Genomic DNA, 20,866 nt, shown 5'->3' with positions numbered 1-20,866 from the left:
TAATCATGATCTATGAATGGAGGGAGCTGACCTTTCAATCATTTGCCTTTCTCCATTCATAAATTGATTTTTATTTATGAAAGCTGTAGTATGACTTCTAGCTGGGCGGACAGGGCAGGCATAGTCAGGCACTCTTGATGAGTGCCTGTGACAGCTCCTCAGTATGATTATCCCCACCACACTGGAAGATTGCTTCGATGGGGTTAGGGGGCATCAGGGAAAAATAAAATACTACAGAACTAGCAGAAAGAAGCAAAAAGTACACATTACATTGCATTTAGGTAATGTCTCTTGTTCTTATTTTGTATTTTTATTTAGGTAACCTTAGGCTTTAAATTACTTATATGGCATTTTAGTGACTGGGTTTTTATAGACTTTATTAATGTATAATGGGTTTATTCATAAAGGGGTACAAATAGCAATAAGGATTTGTCAAGTGTAACCCACCGCTACCAGATCAGGAAAACATTTACATGTGGTTGCACATTGGTCCATTTAAACTTCAGTACTTTGGACAAACTCCACTGTATACAAAAAACAATACAATGGAAAAGTTAAAACATGTCATCATCAATACTCCCTTTCATTTGAGGCACATACTTCCAAATGTTTCCAAATGCTTAAGCATTTACTAAAGAAACTGCTCCTAGACAGCATACTTCATGGCAAAACATAATAAAGTCTGTGCTTCTATTGGAAAGTAGCAGCAGATTTGTTTAAGAGCTAATTAGGTTTCCTACACATGGAGTTTGGGGATGATGCCAGGAATAGCAGGTTAAACACACACAGATTAATTTCTATGACACATTACTGTCAGTCAGATACACTAAACTGTCAAGTAAAATAAGAAAAAAAATAACAGGATTGATGTCATTAGATTTTTAAAACAGTTCTTCACCCTGTAATTGGACAGAAGAACCCCTAAGGATCCAAACATACAGAAAGCTCCAGAGAAATACCTACGGCCTGCAAAAAATAACTTTATTCAATGACCTATACTGTAAAAAAAGTTATAACAGCCACAGAGCATCCAAATTCCAAAACTAGTGCGCCTCTCTCAAAATTACCTCTTTACTCAGATTCTAAGTTCTTGGTGTTTCTTATCATCAGGTCTTATACTACACATAGCATCAGCAATTGTTCTTAGTAAATACTGAGACAATAAACCACAGAAGCTGATTTAGCAAAGAAATGTAGGTCCACAGCAAAGATTTTAAAATTAAAATGAAGAGATCTGGTTGTGTGGTGGGAAGCTCTACTTTTGCCCTAGTTTTAATAAATTATACTGGATGTGAAGCCTTTCACTTATACTTCATATGAAGATATTTAGTGCTTTCTAATGGTGCTACCATTTGCCTCTACCAAGCACCATAACAAAAACATTCTCATAATGCAAGCACGCCATTTCTGAATATCAACTTTCCAAAAGGGATTACTTGGCGATATTTAGTAATATTTGACACTGAAGCCTCTTGTGAACCTACTACAGGCACATCTCAATATCTTAAAGTGGAACTTCACTCTCTCACTCCACATGGACTATGTTTAATCCTTATGCATTAATAAATAGATAAGAAATGTAACATATTTATTGGTTTTAAACTTTTTTTTTTACATTTCTTCGGTTACTTCCTGGTTTACATCCCTAGGCAAATTATTTCATACATCCCAGGAGTCTTCAGGAGGGGAGGGAGGGTTCTCAGCTACTCTAATGCCTGAGCTAAGGGCAGAAGGATGCCAGGAAGTAAATGCTGCATGAATCATCTGCCCTTACTCAAAATGGCCACTGCTAGAAATACCAGAGGGTGTTTTCCATAATGAATTCCCAGCAAAATAAAGCATTGGGACAAATATGGATGGGTGAGTTTGCTTTGAATATGAACAATGAATTAAATAGCATTTTTGGTTTGTGGTACTCAGATGCACTGCAGTTCCACTAAAAACTGCATTTGCTTTTCCACCGCCACTAAGGTATTTCTATTTAGATAAACCCTATCCTTTAGTAAAAAAATACAATCATGCAGTTGAATAAAAAGTCTAATTTTACAAGAAGCTAGTGAATGAAAAAAAAAAATTGTATTTAATACATACGTTACAGACTTCTCGAGATGACTTCCTTGAGATCCAACTATTTCACCCAAAGTGCAAAACATCTGACCAAGAAAGTCCTGGAGAAAATTAAGGAGATCAATGTCAGTGGGGTACACAATTTACACTTCACACACAGAATATTTCACACTGCAGAAAGAGTATGCCACATAAGTTAAATATGTACGTATTCAGTACTTGTTTGGTAAATTGATATTTAAATTAATTTGCTGGGATACAAGTACAGAGTTTACTTTGTAGGGCATTGGTATGGTGTTCATAATACTCAACTAAGCTGTATTTTTCTTCAAGTTGGTACTACATTTATTTTTCTCAGTCATGTTAAATGTATCATCAGAGCCACTTGTAACACTTCATAATATGATGGACTTTTTTTTTCTACTAATGAATTTTACTAATACCATTTAAGAGAAGGAAGGCTCTGGTAGCCTACATACCTAAAAGAAAACCCATTTTAAATACAGTATGTGCTGATGCTTTCAGTAATACCCACATACTAAACTTGTTTTACCTCAAAAGTCTAATTCCATGAACCAAACCCTTGGAAAAAAAAAGTCTGGATATTCCAAACCCATATTAAAGTGATTGTAAAGGTTCCTTTTCTTAAACAAATTGGCAATGTTTGCAATCGTTTTGCACACAACGACCCCGATCATCCTCTGCTGGGGTCTCTCTTGCCGGCGCTCCTGTCTCCTCCTTCCTTGCTTGATCCTGAGCAACACTGTGTGCATCTGTTAATGCACACAGTTCTGCTCAGCTCCACCACTGTTCCCTTGTCACTGGATTTGATTGACAGCAGCAGGAACCAATGGCTCTCACTGAGTCCAGTGAGCAAGAAGAGAGCAGCGCCGCTGTGCTCAGACACAGTGCTGGTTAGGGATCAGGCTCAGGTAAGTATGTAGCAGAGGCAGGGTGGGGGAGCTGCACATAAAGGTTTTTACGATAATGCAGAGAATGCCTTAAGGTTAAAAAACCTTTGGACTTGCAACCACTTTAACTAAAGTTATGGGGTGTCTATCACCTAGAATAAAGAACCAGCGTGAATTACTTTCCCAAAAGTAATTTAATAAAGATTTTGAATCCAAAGGTAATCAATTTTTTTTGGCATTCTGGATCTCTTTGCTGGTCCACTTTTCTTTTGGGTCTCCTGCATTATTGCTCAATGGTCATACCCATAGTACATTTATTTGAACTCCCCTAAATTCTACAAATCATAATAAATAAACCCTTCTGGGTGTTTTAAGAGAAGCAACAAACATAAAAGCTATCCCACTTATCCAGCCTGTGGCCCAATAAGGTAACATTTTAGGATTGTGACATTTTTTAATTAGGTAAATCAGTTGCCAAGATGTTAAACTGTGAGTTGAAATGTTAAATAACAAATGAATCATAAAGCATGATAATATACTTAATGTAAACACATGTAAAATTAACACTAAACATTTTGCAAATAAACTAAATATAATTTTCAGTAGTCACAAGGGGGCCCAACCTGTTGTAAACCTATACCACGGCAGCCATCCCTTTAAGTGCAGAAATTACACTTATAAAATATGTAACTAAATAAAAATAGGCGCTCACCTTGCGCACATAGCAAATTAACAGTAAACAATCAAATATTCAAGATACTCAAATATATATAAACATCAATTCCACAGATCAATGTATATTATCAATCACTAGTTTAAAAAACGTGATGAAATAAAAATAAGTGTTACCCTTGGGCAAATAATATACGAACAGTAAATAATTAATATTACATGTGCTGTGCCTTGTTTATTGTACTGTTAAAAGTTTTTAATAAACTTTATTCTGATTTAAAAAGATATTACATGTGCTGAAAGATTCAAACATTAAATTAAATCTACATGCTAAAATCATCAAGTCCACAAAGCAGTATATGTTGCCAATCGCTGTGTCCATAAACCAAATGAATGAAGGTGATTATATCTTCTCCAAAACCAAAAAGTGCTCCACCACTGAATGAAGGTGATTACATCTTCTCCAAAACCAAAAAGTGCTCCACCACATGCCAATGAATACTGCATTCACAATATCAACAAGGCTGACCAGCAGCCTACAAGCGCTTTAACTTAGTTCCAGGTTTTCAAAATGCCTAAATCCAATCTAATCCAAGTCATTAGCAGTTTTCATATAGCAGATATAAAAAAAAAATAAAAGAGCCCCAAAAAATGGAAAGTATAGTAATTTATTTAGCTGAAAAAATCATTAAAACCATATTTCTCCACTCACATAAAAAGGACCTTTGAAAAGGCAGCGACACAAATCGCTCACTTATGTCCAGGAATATTGCAACGCTACCCGCATCCACCAGAGTTGGCTTGCGTTCCACAAACCCGAAAGTGACGTAGTGGATGGAACCAAAAGTGATGTCGACCACTCAGCTTCAATGCATTTCATGCATCCATGTGGCATCATTGCTGGGGAGTTTAATAATGTGCTTTCCACAGCCCTTGATAGAATGAGGGGTCCTGATAGTGTGAGCACCGCGTTGAGGGACTGGGCGCAGAGCTATGTCTGGGTGGAGGTGTGGCGTTGGACTCTTAACACCAGGAGTTCTCCTGTAACTCTGAGTCCCACAAGATTCTTTCACACTCCGATATGGGTTTCAAACATACTGAATCTCTGACCAAAGTGCTTAAAGTCTGTTACTTACTTAAAGCTTTCTCTAACCACGCTCCCTTGGAGCTGCAACTTCAAGTAATAGCCACCCCTGTCAGGTCTGCACACTTGAAGTATGAGCTCCTTCTGGTTAGTTGACCCCATGGTGTCATACAAGTGTAAAGCTAAGGGTTCATACTGGCAGGAGAATGATCAGGATGCCCCAGTGGGAGTTAGCTGGGGCGCTTTTAAAGCTGTTATGCGGGGCTCTTATATGACACGTTAAGAGGGCCAATGATTCGCCTTGTTCACCTTATTTTCCTTATCCACCTTGTCTCAAAGGGTCTCTGATCTTGAGACATAAAATGTTTCCGATATAATTATCAACAGGGAAACATGCTGAATGATCATACGCTATAGCTCTTACCAACAAGACCCAAAAGAAATTACTGCACTCCGCTCAACATATCTTTGAACAGGGTAATAGCCCTTTACCATTCCCAGAATTTTAGATGGAACTGGGTGCCTGCAGGAGTCCACTGATCGCATAATGGATGCATTTTCTGCAATTTTATAATGATCTATATACCTCTAGGTCACACTATACCACAGAGGATCTACAGGGGTACCTACATACTATAACTCTCCCACCTCTTTCGGCAGAGGACAAAGAATATTTAGATGGCCCAATAACTCTTGAGTTTGAACAAATGTTGAGGCAATTTTCAAAGCATAAAGCACCAGGCCTGGATGGTATACCTATTGAGTAGTACCTTAAACATAAGGCTTATGTGCTTCCCCACTTATTGTCTCTATACAAGTATATTTTTGAGGTAAAATCCCTGTCCACCTTTATGAGAGAAGCCCTTTTCATCCCAATACCTAAACCGAATAAGGATCTGAACTACTATGAGTCCTATCGCCCAATTTCTTTGATCAATACAGATCTCAAGGTTCTCTCCAAACTCTTAGCATCCCAATTGAATTCTATTGTTCCTAAACAAATTAAATCTGAGCAAACTGGTTTCATACTGGGTAAGATCTACCTATATAAATTTGCAGAGATTATTTACTATCTTGCAGGTTCCTAATTCCTCTATTATCACCAGAGTGCTCTTAACGCGGGACATGCATGGCCCTACATGTTCCAGGTCTTTCAGAAATAAGGTTTTGGTGAAACCTTTATCTCCTGGATTAGAATTCTATATACTGGCCTGTAGGCTAGTATAAGGATAAATGGCAGTATATCTGATCCCTTTACTATTCAAAGGGGCACCAGGCAAGGGTGCCCATTGTTGCCCATACTATTTGCCCTAGCAATTGAACCGCTAGTAGAACTCCTCAAGGTTTACCCTCTCCTTAAAGGTATTAAAAAGGGTGCAGATATCTTTATACACAGACGACATGTTATTGTATCTTTCTGATCCTGCCCATAGTATTCCAGCTGTTTTGGTTATTATGTAACAGTTTGGGTATTATTTTGGGTTTAAAGTCAACTGGACAAAATCTTGCATATTGTTAATGAATGGAGACCTACTCTTAAGCCTACCTCAATTCTGCCTATTACAGGTTACACAGATATACATATAATATTTCCATAGTATTTTGGAAACTGTGCAACAAAGAATGATATTATCTTAAAACAGGAACTCACTTAAAAAAAAAAGATAAAGCAGCAGCATGGATTACTTTTTAAGGCATGCTTTTTTTTTTCCAGAGGCAGAATCTATTTTCTTTCAATAAAAAGATATAGAAAAAGGTGTGCTCCTGAGAGTTGCTAGTTTGATACACTGTGGTATTCAATGTATTTCTACACATATGAGGGTCTACAAATGTAATTAACTGTATTTGGCATAATTGTTGCCAATGAATGGCTCAACGCCAAGGCCATATGTAAATAAATGTACACATAAAAAATAAATAAATACAAAATATAAACAATACACTTATATTGTGTCTAATATTGTAGTTACAGGACACATTATAATTTAATTAAAAATGCATTTCAAGTAAAAAAAACAAAAAAAAACAAAAAAAAAACTATTCTAATTAAAAACAATATGAGTAATGCTGGCTGTAAAAATGTAGGCAGTACCATTCATGTTCACATAAGACCTTATTAATTTCATAATCAAACATTATGGATTTCACCAATAAAATATCTCTATTTATACAGCCAATAATTAGTGCAGCACCAACAAAAACATTATATCCATACAATGGGAAACACATTTTGTTAATAAATCGTGATTGCTTACACCAGACAACCTCTTCTGGTACAAAATGGCTGTTATTTTATTTAAAATATAATCAAACTGGTCAAAGACACAGAAAAAATAATCTACTGGCAGTATTCCAAGGCTGAAGTGATTGGAGGAGACAACGCCGAGATGAAGCTTTCGTGGTGTCACACGACGGGGAAAGGTTAACTCTATCTAACCAAAGGGGTTTTCATACTTGATTTTTCTCTAATTCAATGTTACAACTGGATATTTCTACCCAGCCAAAAAAGAGATATATCTAATGACAGCCTAGTCCATGTTACTGAGGATTATGGTGAAATGATGCCCATGCTTGCCCCCTCCATTTCTTCTGAGCAAAGAGCAAGGTTAAATGTCAGCTACAGTTGAAACTTATAACAAACTACTTGTACCACAATGTGAACTTATAATAGTAATAAAACAGGAACGAGTATAAAAAGAGCAAACCAAAGAAAATAATACAAGATTTAAATGTCATCAGAAGGAAAATAAAAAATAAATCTTGCTATACATTAATTTAAAAGCACAGAATATGATGTCAGGAATAATGCTAAAGTCTTATAATACATCCTATTTTATGCTTCTAGATTTGTATCTGAAATTATTATAATTACACATTAAGAATTAAAAAACATTAACTACTGTATAATTGGCTTCTATTGTTTCTTGCTAGATACTGTACATGTTCTTAGAATAGTGTACACTGCTCTCTGTATGAGCACTGCTCTTTGAATATAACAATAGAGATATCTATCTTACTAAATTTGTTGGCAGTTTGATAATACGTCAGCTATCATACATGTTGGTTATCCAAAAATGGGAATTTTTATTCTTACTGTGAAATCCATTTCTCTGAGTTCATTGAAGGACACAGCGCTCCTTAAATCATAACTACTGGGTTATATTGCCTCCTTCAGGAGTAGGACTAGGCAGAAAAAAAAACACCTGGCTACGCCCATGGGCTGGTATACAACCCCCCTCTCTGCTCTGGGTAATCAGTTTAGTAGCAGTATTAGAAGTATCATAACTTTATAGAGGGGTGGGTGCTGGGTCCATCGATGAACTCAGAGAAATGGATTTTACGGTAAGTACAAAAAGCCAATTTCCTCTTTCGTTCATCGACGGACACAGCGCTCCCTAAATCATAACTTCTAGAACGTCCAACAGCAGTCCCAAAAGAAAAATGAGGGGTGGGGAAAATAACCTAAGGCTAAAGATAAGAGCCCTTAACCAGGACACAGGAGCATTAACTGGGTCACAGGAGCCCCGTCTGAAAAATAAAGGTTTAAAGAAAAACACCCCGCAAGAGGGAACAGCCCCTCCTTAACAGCAGCCTCCAAAACATTGTGGCCAAAACAAGCATCCATAGATGCAAAAGTATCTACCTTTTAGAATTTTGTGAAGGTATGCACCAACAGATGACCAGGGTGCCGCCTTGTAAACTTATAATATTGATGCCTGTGACGGAAGGCCCAAGAAGTACTCAGCTCCCGAATACAGGGCGCCATGACAGGGGAAGGTGGAACCTGATCTTTAATGTACTAGGCCTGAGTCACCATCTGTCTGATCCATCCGGAGATGGTAGCCTAAGAAGCGGACAGCCCTTTCCTTGGTTCATCCGTAACCACAAAAAGCGAGTCTGACCTGGGAAAGGACTCTGTAGCTGCCAGATACACCCGAATCGCATGAACCACATCCAAGGTACGCAAAGCAAATTCCCTGGGATGAGCCAGCATGGGACACAAGGAAGACAACACAATGTCCTCATTCAAATTAAAGTCAGAGACAACTTTGGGCAGGAATGATGGACAGGGACACAGGATCACTTTTTCCCTATGGACCACTAAATAGGAACTGCGACAGGATAATGCCACCAGTTCCAATACCCTGTGGGCCGAGGTAATAGCCATCAAGAATGCTACCTTCTGGCATAATGTAGGCAAGGGAATCTCCCGAATATTCTCAAATGGAGGTTTCTGGAGAACTGAAAGTGCTAAATTTAAATTCCATGGAGGCAAAAGAGACCGTACAGTTGGGGCCACATGTCGAACCCCCTGAATGAAGATACGAAGGAGTGCGTGGCTATGGGTCACTGAAAGAAGATTGCCAGGGCAGACATCTGGCCCTTAATGGTACTCAAGGTCAACTTCTGATCAATGCCCTGTTGAAGAAAGATTAAGATCCAAGCCACAGAAACGGATAGAGGATGAGCGCCAATCAACTCACACCAAGAAATGTATGCTTTCCACATTTGATGGTATATCTTGCCTGAGCCAAGGATGATATTGGCCTTACCGTTGCCCTTGGATGCCTGCGGCGACTGCCAGAGGGATCCTGATCTCCCCAGGAACCTCGGTATCCTCATGTGGAACCGAACCAGCTAAAGGAGCTGCATGTAGGGCTGTGCAAACAGAACTGTCTTGAAGGTTGATACTACCAGACTCAGAGCCTGTATGCAAAATGGGAGAGAGAACTATCTGTGTGACAGCAGCCGGTGAATCATGGTCTGTGGTTCCTGAAGTTTGTCTAGAGGAAGGACCACCCTGGTCAGAATTAGAATCAGAAAGCAAAGAAACAAAAAAGGGCGCACCGACCTAGCGCATTATCCTCAATAGAAGGCTTTATTAAAGTAACATTAAAAAATGGCTACTCACAGACGTAAATAAAGTAAGTCATATCAAGCTCAATTGCTCAAACGTCCGGGTGTAGTCCATACAATCGTTCATAACTGATGAGATGATGGCTGACGCGTTTCGAGGCCCAGCCTCTTACTCAGAGCCACTGTGTCATGGCTATCTCCTTGGTTTAAGTAGTGATGTACTGATCCAGTCCCTACCCCCAGGTGGGAGTGTCTCTTCCCCCGGGGGAGTGGCTAGAGCACCACAGCTCTCCCTCTCATGACCTCTTATTAGTGGTACACAGTGACATAAATCGATCATACAGATACAAAACAATGCTAAAAATATGTATGCGTGTAGTTAAAACCATGTGCATAAAAATAGAATTAAAATAGAAGTAAAAGCCATATGCATAAAAAATACCATGAGCAGATACCAAAGACTGATGGAGTTGCTTGCTGAGTACACATAGAGACACTGTAGGAGCTCCCTGAACCGACAATGGAGGGCAGCTAATGTGATCACTATTTGATAATAACCCCCATAATTTTCCTTTTTTACCTTTGCCGGTCTGCTCTGGTCTGGGCCATAATCCCACCCTCTCCTCTCCATACAATCCCCAAATTGATCCCATCATACAGGAGGGGGGGGGGCGGAGAGGATCTGCACCAAACAGGGGGAGTCAAAGCGGGGATGGGGAGCCGATCGATCATTATGCACCGGTCCCCAGCTCCGTGGAATGCCAATAGAGAGAAGACTCTTGTGGAATATGGAGGCGATCGGTCATTGCATACCGATCACCGGCTCCGTGGAACGTGCGCCGCTACATGGCTTCCGGGTTACCGCGATGCGTTCCACCTGTCGTCACTTCCGCTAACATCACTTCCGCTGACGTCACTTCCCATAAATAGAGATACTACGTACAGCGAGGTAGTTCGTCTCCATGGTGACTCTCCCTGGCCCTCCATTGCTCCAACGAGCATCTGCTCCGCCCCTACTGCACAGCACCATATCCTAATTAATTACATATGGACGATTCCAGTAATCTTATATTTTAGCCTCAATTGTAGCACTGTCCCTTATTGTAAGACCTCCACCCTCAATTTGGAACCATTTGAAACCACAATGTGTCTTTAATGGACTCGAGAGGATTGTATACAGACATATGTGTATTTTACTTGCTTACTCTTACTATTAGTACTATTGTAGGCACATGCTCATACGCACACACGCATGCACGCAACACTACATATGCACAATATGCATATAAGGTAGACAGAGCCCTCCTCTACGTTAATCTGGGTCCAAAAACCGTTGATATTAACACATGTATAAGAATATGCTGCACTGTGTATCTAGATAAATGCTCAATATGGTCACAATATAAAAACGACAATTAAAATCAATATAAGGAATAATTGATAGCCGAGGGGAATGTGTAGGTGTACATATACACCTTCTTTTGAAGGTTGACCCGAGGATTGACTTTTCCGTGTCTCCAGGGGAAAAGACCCATCCTCAAGACTGGGTGAACCGATGTCATCATTCACTGATAGTCGCAGGTTCCTGCTAAACCTGCGACTGTACGGCTGTTTGCAAACTGGATGGGACCATGTTTTACGATATAGTTCCGAGACTCTAGAACAACATCCATGGATGCCGCTCCGGAGATTCGAACTAAAACATGATCAAGATTCAATTTAATTTAAAACTAATATCAAAAAGCAGAGAAAGAACAGACCGAATGTAGGGTGACCACGGCACAGGCAAGCCAACGGACCCGGCATCCGACCTGAACATAAAAAAATGTGTATGAGGATCAATGGAGCTAACAAATTCAGTGCACCCATTGTCCTTACAGAACCCCATGGATCTCTAGATCCTCATTTATACCCCCTGGTGCTAAGGACCCCAGAGAGAAAATCCAGTATGATTCTCTCTTGCAGAGTTTCTGGAATCTCACCCCATCATCCTGGTCCTTACTGATGGCTTCAATCCCAAACACCCTTAGCCCTGTAGGGTCTCCATCATGGAACTGGCAGAAGTGGCGGGGTACCGAGTAGTTGTTACGATCTCTCGGTCCCTCCTTGGTCTTTTTGTTGAGTATGCTACACTTGTGCTCCCCGAATCTTACTCTCAGGGGTCGTATGGTGCGTCTGATGTATAATAGACCGCATGGGTAGATTAGGGCATATATAAGGTAGCTCGTGCCACAATTAATGAATTGTTTGATCACGTGGCTTCGCCCATCTGTGCCAGCTACTTCCTTCTTCCGATGCCACATGAAGGAGCAAGCCCCACAATTTTTGACCCCACACCTGAAGTTTCCCTTCTGGTCAAAGGCTGAGAACCACGGGTTAGATGTAGGTACCCCTCGAGAGATTTTAGGTTTACGAACCCTACTGGGTGCGATTTGGCTCCTCAAGTCCTTTGGCTTCCTAAACACTATTTCTGGTCTTGGTGGCAGTACACTTCCCAAAACTGGATCTTGTTTAAGAATTTTCCAATTGTGCTGAATCACGCGTTGGATGTCAAAGGCTTTGTTACTGTAGACAGTACTGAACCTGACTGACCCTGTGCTAGTAACCTTGGGGGGCTTTTTCTTGGAGTTGCTGGTATGCTGGAGGCTATCTATCGGAGATGGGTGTTCGACAGAGAGGTCACTCCCATACATTAACCAATATTTAGCATATGCCTCCTCGATATGTTCTACTTTATAGCCCTTCTCGACAAATCTTTCTTCAAGGATAGCACCTTGTTCTTTGTAGTCAGTCCTTTTTGTACAGGTCCTGAGTAATCTACAGAACTGCCCGAAGGGGATGTTTCTTATCCATCTGGGATGGTGATTGCTGGTTGCATGGAGGTAGGCATTACCCCCACTCGGCTTTAAATGAGTTTTGGAGACTATGTTTCCATCGGAGTCAGCTCGCAGTTTTAGATCTAGAAAGACTAAGCGGGTTTCATCAATTACCTGAGTAAAAGAGATCCCGAACGGGTTATTCGCACAATGTTGTACAAAGCCTGCCAGATCCTCCTTTGTGCCATCCCAAATAATGAGGATATCATCGATATACCTGGCGTACATGGCTAGATTCGCCCTGAAGGGATTGTTCTTCCAAATGAATAGGTCCTCCCAGTACCCCATAAAAAGATTGGCATAGCTGGGAGCAAACCTAGCCCCCATTGCTGTTCCTCTAATCTGCCTGTAGTATTCCCCTACATATGAAAAATAATTGTGGTTCAACACATAATTGATGGAGTCAACCAGAAATGTTGTTTGAAGGGGATGCAAGTTGCTGAGGCTCAGGTAATGTTCAACCGCCTTCAGGCCATAAATGTGTTCAATGGACATATACAATGAGGACACGTCCAAGGACAGCCATTTGTATCGAGGAGACCATTTCATTGGAGTCAGAATCTCCACCATATGACTCGAGTCCCTAACATAGGATGGAAGAGTCACCACCAAATCTTGCAGGAAATGGTCTATGTAACAGCCTAAGTTGCTAGTTAGGCTGTCAATGCCAGCTATTATCGGCCTACCTACCAGGGGGGTTCTCCAGGTCCTTGTGGACCTTGGGGATGTGGTAAAAATGTGGGGTTTTTGGGTGTTGCTTAAATAGAAAGTGATATTCATTCTTCGTAATCACTTTATTTCCCAACGCGTTGTCCAACAGTAATTTCAATGATGTTATATACTCCACTAGAGGATCCTTCTTAAGCTTCTCGTACGTCTCTTGATCATTCAAGAGTCTATAGGCCTCTGCCAAGTATGCAGATCGATCCTGTATGACCAGGCCCCCTCCCTTATCGGCCTGCCTGATAATAATCTCCTCATTGTTCTTCAAACTCTTAATTGTGTCCGTCATACTTTCACCAGTTTCGGATCCCTTTGCTTGATAATTTTGCTTTTTGGGCATCCCATTCTTATTCTGACAGACCTGTTTGATTTCCTCCAACACCACCTCATAGAATGTAGGTATGAAGTTGCCCTTTGCCCAATGAGGGAAAAAGCAAGACTTGGGTTTAAAGGGGGTGTGTATCAGGGCTTTGTCCATTCCTATTAATTCCGGATCTACTGGAAGATCATCACATCTCCCCTCTTCGAAAAGACTCTCGAGGATGGTTAGTGCGTCTTCTTCCCTAGCACTATTGTGGGTCAATTCATCCGGGATAACGGATCCTGGGCCAGGGTTCAGGAAAATTATGGGGGTTATTATCAAATAGTGATCACATTAGCTGCCCTCCATTGTCGGTTCAGGGAGCTCCTACAGTGTCTCTATGTGTACTCAGCAAGCAACTCCATCAGTCTTTGGTATCTGCTCATGGTAGTTTTTATGCATATGGCTTTTACTTCTATTTTAATTCTATTTTTATGCACATGGTTTTAACTACACGTATACATATTTTTAGCATTGTTTTGTATCTGTATGATCGATTTATGTCACTGTGTACCACTAATAATGAGGTCATGAGAGGGAGAGCTGTGGTGCTCTAGCCACTCCCCCGGGGGAAGAGACACTCCCACCTGGGGGTAGGGACTGGATCAGTACATCACTACTTAAACCAAGGAGATAGCCATGACACAGTGGCTCTGAGGAAGAGGCTGGGCCTCGAAACGCGTCAGCCGTCATCTCATCAGTTATGAACGATTGTATGGACTACACCCGGACGTTTGAGCAATTGAGCTTGATATGACTTACTTTATTTACGTCTGTGAGTAGCCATTTTTTAATGTTACTTTAATAAAGCCTTCTATTGAGGATAATGCGCTAGGTCGGTGCGCCCTTTTTTGTTTCTTTGCTTTCAGTACCGGTGGACTACCCCAGTCCGATATGGGCAGCAAGACCTAAGCCATCTGAGAAGCCAGTTGTGAGTCCCGTGAGGAGTGTGGTCGAGGGGTTTGGATACCAAGCGCAGGAGGAGGGTGGTCACACCTTATTGTTTTTTGGAGAATTAGAATCAGACCTAGGTAAATCATTTCCCTGGACAGGGATAGGGGGGACCTTAGGTAATTCGGACATCACCTAAACCTTTGCAGGAATTAAGCACTTGCCAACCACCCCACGCAGATTTACTGCACCAGGGCGGCTCGGCTGCGCATAATCACGTAGACTACATGATTTAGTGCACGCGGGAGCCAGACCGCGGGATGAGCGGGCTCGATCACCACCCGCCTCTCGCGATCTTCGGGGAAACTGACAGGAGAGCCGCCTGCCTATGTAAACAAAGCAGGCAGCTCTCATGTCAGACAAGCACAGTGAGATAGTGTGTCTCAGCTAAGCTGAAACACTGATCTCTGTGTGCCTTCACAGAGCCCTCCCCCCCCCCCCCCACAGTTAGCAAGCACAATTAGGCTTACACTTAACCCTTTGATCACCCCCAGTATTAACCCTTTCTTGCAGTGTCATTTATACAGTAACAGTGCATATTATTTAGCACTGATTACTGTATTAATGTCGCTGGCCCTCGTAAAGTGTCACTTAGTGATAGATTTGTCTGCCGCAATGTCGCAATCCCGCTAAAAATCGCTGATCGCAGCCATTACTAATAAAAAATAAATAAAAAGTCCAAAAATCTATTCCATAGTTTGTAAACGCTACAACCTTTGCGCAAACCAATTAAAATATGCTTTTTGGGATTATTTTTTACCATAAATATGGAGCAGAATACAAATTGGCCTAAACTGAAAAACTGAAAAAAATTTGATTTCTTACATTTTTTTATTAGGAATGTTTTATAGCAGAAAGTAAAAAAAATACTGTATTTTTTACAAAATCGTTGCTATTTTTTGTATATAACACAAAATCTAAAAACCACAGAGGTGATCAAATACCACCAAAAGAAAGTTCTATTTGTAGGAAAAAAAGGACATCAATTGTATTTGGGTACAGCGTTGCATGACCGAGCAATCAATAGTTAAAATAACGCAGTGCCGAATCGCAAAAAATGGCCTGGTCATTAAGGGGGTAAAACCTTCCGGAGCTGAAGTGATTAAATTAGCACAAGGAGCCTCATGACCTAAAACACTTTGTCTCCCCTTCTGGGTACCCCCAAAAGAATAATTTTGTGGATCCCCTTGATGCTCATGAAGGAGGTCCATGAGGCTGGAAACCAGCGAAGATGTCCTCCCACCCCAATAATGGGTGAGGGCAGACCTTAATGCTTAAAGGGTCTTGTCTGCGGCTCCGGAGAAGCTAGCTCTAGGCTTACCAGACCAAGGATGCTTGGAACCTCCCGTTGAAGATTTGAAAGATCTATTTCCCTTATTCTCCATCCCAGAAGCACAAAATAATTTTCTATGTGCTGAGAAGGAGGGCCCCCGTCTGCGACGAGGCTCCTTCCCTTTCCTAGACTATGGCAGGAAGGTACTCTTCTCCCCCGTGATACCCTTAATTATGTCATACAGGGTAGCCCCAAACAGGCGATCGCCTTGAAAGGGCAGATCAATGAGAGCTTTCTTAGAGGCTTGGTCTGCGGACAAATTCTTAAGCCACAGCACTCGCCTAATTACCACCGCTGAAACCGAAATTTTGGACAGCACAGAAACTGTATCCAAAGCTGCATCACAAAAAAAAAATGCAGCCCATGGACCAACTGGTATGTTAAATCAACATAAGCAGCGGGGACCTGCTCATCCCCCAGGCCCTGGCACATAAGCTTGGCCCATTCGGTTAGGATCTGAGACACCAGGGCTGAGGCAAAGAACCAGCCATAGTAAACATGCTGTGTGCCACTGCCTCCGCGTTCCTGTCAGCTGGGTACTTAAAGGACGGGGGTTCCTTTACTGGGATGATGGTAGCTTTGTTCAACCTGAAAACAGGAGGGTCCACCACTGGTGGACTAGTCTTCTTTTTTAAAAGTGACTCTTCAAAAGGGTAACGTAAAGCAAAACATTTGGGGACCACAAAGGTTCCTTACAGGAAAACCTGTCAAAATAAGGCACATATGGAAACACCTTTGGAGTGCGAGGTGACTTATGCATACCAAAACAACACAGCCACGTTGATTGCTACATCAGCTGCATCCTCCATTTTTAAAGTCTCATGTACTGGAGTGTCCTGGCCGCCATCAGCTACAGATGCTGAACCATGCTGCCAGGATCTTTCCTGCACCCTCTGCAATGCTCTGCAATGGGACCCTCTCCTGAAGATAGGAGGCACGTTAGGGGAGACTCCGCTGCGCACTCTGGACCGGTCTCTGCACTGGGACCACCCTGCACTATACCCACACTGCAAATAGTAGGGCATGCACCTAGGGGTCTCCTACACTGGGACACTCCAGACTAGGATGTACACTACCCCAGGACCCTACAGAGTGGGGATAGTGGGGCAGACCCCAGAGGTCTTCACTGGATCCTCTGCCCTGGGACCCCCATCAGTCTCCAGGTCCAGACAGGGAGGAAAGGGTGTGGGGGAAGCCCAGCTCACTGAGGGATTTAAGGATGGGATGGTCTGCATGCGCACGCTGGCTGGGCTGCTAGATTATCCAGCCCGTTGTTCAGCCCAGCAGTTGATTGTAGATCTCCAGAGAGAAAAAAACAAAAAATATGTAAGGGACGAGAAAAAATTGCTAGGACCAGAGATACCAGCCGGGAGCCTAGGTTCTTACTTATGACTAGGCAGATTAAAGCTGATTACCTAGAGCAGAGAGGGGGGTTATATACCAGCTGAGGACGGCCCATAGGCGTAGTCAGGTAATTTTTGTTCTGCCTATTCCTACTCCTGGAGGAGGCAATGTAACCCAATAGTTATGATTTATGGAGCTCTGTGTCCCTTGATGAATGAAAGAGAAATACTTTCTTGCATTTTTTTGTAGTAATGATCTGTAACCCATGGTGATAATAACAGCAAAGAAAAACACATGGAAATTGTTATTTGTATTCAATACTTGTTAATCAAAAGAAGCCTGGAATCTTGCATCCTTCACTTTAACATTTGGAAGTAATATAGGGAAATACAACAGGATCCCTTCACTAGCTCCCAGGACACCACATCCCATCAATTTAGTACCAAATGCATTTTGGCAAAGTAAGGATTTTTGAGGTGTCAGTTTGTTAAATTCATTATAATCACAATACATTATATAAAATCGCACATCTGTTATTTGTAACAGTGTTTCTCAAACTTTTTCCAGTCAGGGCACCCTTGAAAAGTATTTTCAGTCTTGAGGCACCCCTGTCCAAGTCTTGGTTCACGTTACTGTGTGTCGTGTAACACGCGCAAAATCGCGCTCTTTCCTGACACAGACAAATGCTCTGCTCTTTAGGAGGTGCCGTTACCTCTCAATGGTACCCCACATATTGGCAAACATAGGGAGCTTTTGGTGTGACACAATTTGAAAAAAAAAAGGGTTGGGGACTTTTTGCGGGTAGGCAAGCCCATTGAAATGGATGGGCTGCCCTACACGCAGCAAGCAGCCATACAGATGTGAACCAAGGGCTTATTCACATTTCAGGTTGGTTGTTTTTACCACCCCCAACTTCTCCCCATTTAGCTGCAGAGGCAGCAGCTAGCTTAGGGGGGTACACCTGCTGCGGCTTCAGCTGGAGGTATACGCAGGGTGAAAGGGGCTACACTGCAACCACCCCACTACTGCATGCATTGCACGGTTGCAGTGTGGTAATGCTGCATTTATAGGCTTAAAACAGGTGGTGAGGAGGCAACATATTGCTTCTTTACCACCTGTTAAATGCCTCTGAAAAGTGATCAGATCATGGATTGCTTTTCAGAGGAGCATCAGTCCTTGGTGCTATCACAAACAAGCTCTACAAAAGCAGTTCTGATGGCACACACACACGTACACACATACAGATGTACATACACACACATACATACACATACTGTACATATACACACATACATACGCACACATGTATAAAGCTCTTTAAAACATTGTAGCACAGTACCTTTCTTTTTTAGCTGGGTACTGCACTGTAGGGGGAAGAAGAGACCACAGCACACTCCATCTCTTTACTTTCACTTTTGAGGCGGACAGAGCTGACTCACAGTGCCGATGTACAATTTGGCAGGGGATCGGGAGATCGCGCTCATCTGACAGCCCTTCTCTCCCAAGATCACACGGCACACCAGTGTGCGTGGCACATTGGTTGAGAAAGGCTGATTTATAACATTCATATAAAATGTTTTCTCCTTAAAAAAGGCTTTCAGAGAAGCCATTTTTAATAAAATAAAGTAAAGGAACAGTTGTTACATTAACAGAGAAAATATCCCCCTTTACAAGCCATCTACCATCCAGCTATTGGTATCTAATCTTCTAGACTATCTATCATAGTGTATAGCAAACATTTTTTCAGATGGATGGTGGCTGTAGTTCAAACACTGTAATGCATTTCACAAAAGACTTTTGTTTCTTCAGACAGAAATGGGAATAATTACAAAAAATAGACATTACTAAATGGTGGACTGTGGGCCAGACTCAGACAAAGTGACAGTCCCATCCGAACCATAGTAGCAGCCTGAGTGTTCTCTCCTGTGTGTGTCAAAAACAACCCCGACCCTGATGCTATCATCTTCACAGCAAGGCAGAGGGCAAGAGGTGCAGCAGGTTTGGAAGAAGGGTGGACGTGCTACACCTTCCACCCTTTGCCATGCCGTGTAAAGTGGGGCATGGAAGGGGGGAGTTTTCTGTAAATGGTGCTGAGGGCACTGATATGAAGGGAGGGTTGTGATGTAAAAGGGAATCCTATTGTGAGGGAGGAGGGCTGTGATGTGAAGGGGACTCTGATGTAAGGGGGGGGGGGGGGGAAACCATAATGTAAAGGGGGTACAATGATGTGAAGAGAGGACTGTGATGTAAGGGGAAGGTGACTGTGATGTAAAAGGGACTGTGATGTAAGCCAGAGTGTCACGGGAGTGTGATTTGAAGGGAACTGTGTGATGTAAGGGGGGTATGCAATGTGGTTGAGGGTTGGGGGGCTGTGATATTTTAAATGGGGTGGACTGGTTTGTGAAGGGGAGACTGTGGACACTGATGTAAAAGGGGGGGCGGCTGTGATGTAAAGGGGGGAAACTAACGTAAAGGAGAGCATGATGAAAAATAGGAGACACTGATGTAAAGTGGGGGACTGTGATGTAAATCATGTAAGGGGGGGGGTTGTTATCTTAGGGGAGCCTGTAATGTAAAGCAGTGACTGAGACACAAGACACTGATGTAAAAGGGTTCTATGATGTAAATGGGGGGATTTCGATGTGAAGGGACTGTGATGTAAAAGCGGGGCTGTGCTATGAAGGGGAATGTGATGTAAAGGAAGGGGTTTGGGACTGTGATGTTTTAAATTGGGGGGACTGTTATGTGAAGGATAACTGAGGACAATAATGTAAAGGGGGGACTGTGACGTGAAGGGGTCTATGATGGTGATGCTGATGTAAAGGGGGATGTGATGTAAAGAGAGGGACACAGGACACTGATGTAAAGGGGGGACTGTGATGTAAATGATTTAAAGGGTGGACCTGCGATGTGAAGGGAGGGCTGATATGTAAAAGGAAGGACTGAGGACACTGATGCAAAGGGCGGTACTATTATGTATATGAAGGGAGGGGGCTGTGATATAAATTATGTAAGGGGGAGCTATGCTGTGAAGTGGGTCATGTGAAAGGGGACTGAGGACATTAAAGTAAAGGTGGTTTGTGATGTAAAGGAGGGGGGGGGGCAGTGATGTGAGGGAGGGTATGTGATGTAAAGGGAATGGGAGTGTGATGTGGAGGGGTACTGAGGATGCTGATGTTAAAGGGAGGTGGGGTTGTCATGTGCAAAGGGGCTGAGGACACTGATATAAAGGGGGACAATTATGTAAAGGGGGGCTGTGATGTGAAACACTGATATAAAGGGGGCACTGTGTGGTAAAACAAAGGCTGTGATGTGAATGATCTGAATAATTGCACAAACATGGATTTTTGGACCTCTGCTGGAAAAAATGTTACTGACTGGACCTCCGTGATTTTTATTCAATATCCCTTATATAAATCATACTGTGGCACCCCGCTATAGGCATAACCAGATCCAGTGTGACTGTAGAGGCTCAGATTAACAAGAACACATGGCTCCTCATTTATATATATATATATATATATATATATATATATATATATATATATATATATACTGTATATATATATATATGTAGCGGGGTTAAACATGCCTAAAGACACTGTTTGATATGTGGGAAGGAACTAGGCTCCCTCTAGTGGTAGCTGCATGGAATTTCCTGGGCTGTGACTTCATTTTCACAAGATG

The 20,866-nt window shown here is 42.0% G+C and overlaps 1 protein-coding gene across 2 annotated transcripts in view; it reads right to left on the bottom strand.

Moving 5' to 3' along the window:
* The window catches only part of CPNE8 (copine 8), a 386,684-nt gene that overhangs the window by 159,221 nt on the left and 206,597 nt on the right, over positions 1 to 20,866 (bottom strand). For both annotated transcript variants that reach the window (XM_082257084.1, XM_082257085.1), the window contains exon 6: positions 2,092 to 2,168. In XM_082257084.1, coding sequence (XP_082113210.1) covers positions 2,092 to 2,168 — 77 coding nt within the window. The remainder of the gene's footprint in view (positions 1 to 2,091; positions 2,169 to 20,866) is intronic.

Source organism: Pelophylax lessonae, assembly GCF_965119305.1.
Source record: "Pelophylax lessonae genome assembly, chromosome: 4".
Lineage (NCBI taxonomy): Eukaryota > Metazoa > Chordata > Amphibia > Anura > Ranidae > Pelophylax > Pelophylax lessonae.
Note: the sequence above shows the minus strand (reverse complement) of the source record. Positions and strands in the feature narration are given on the sequence as shown.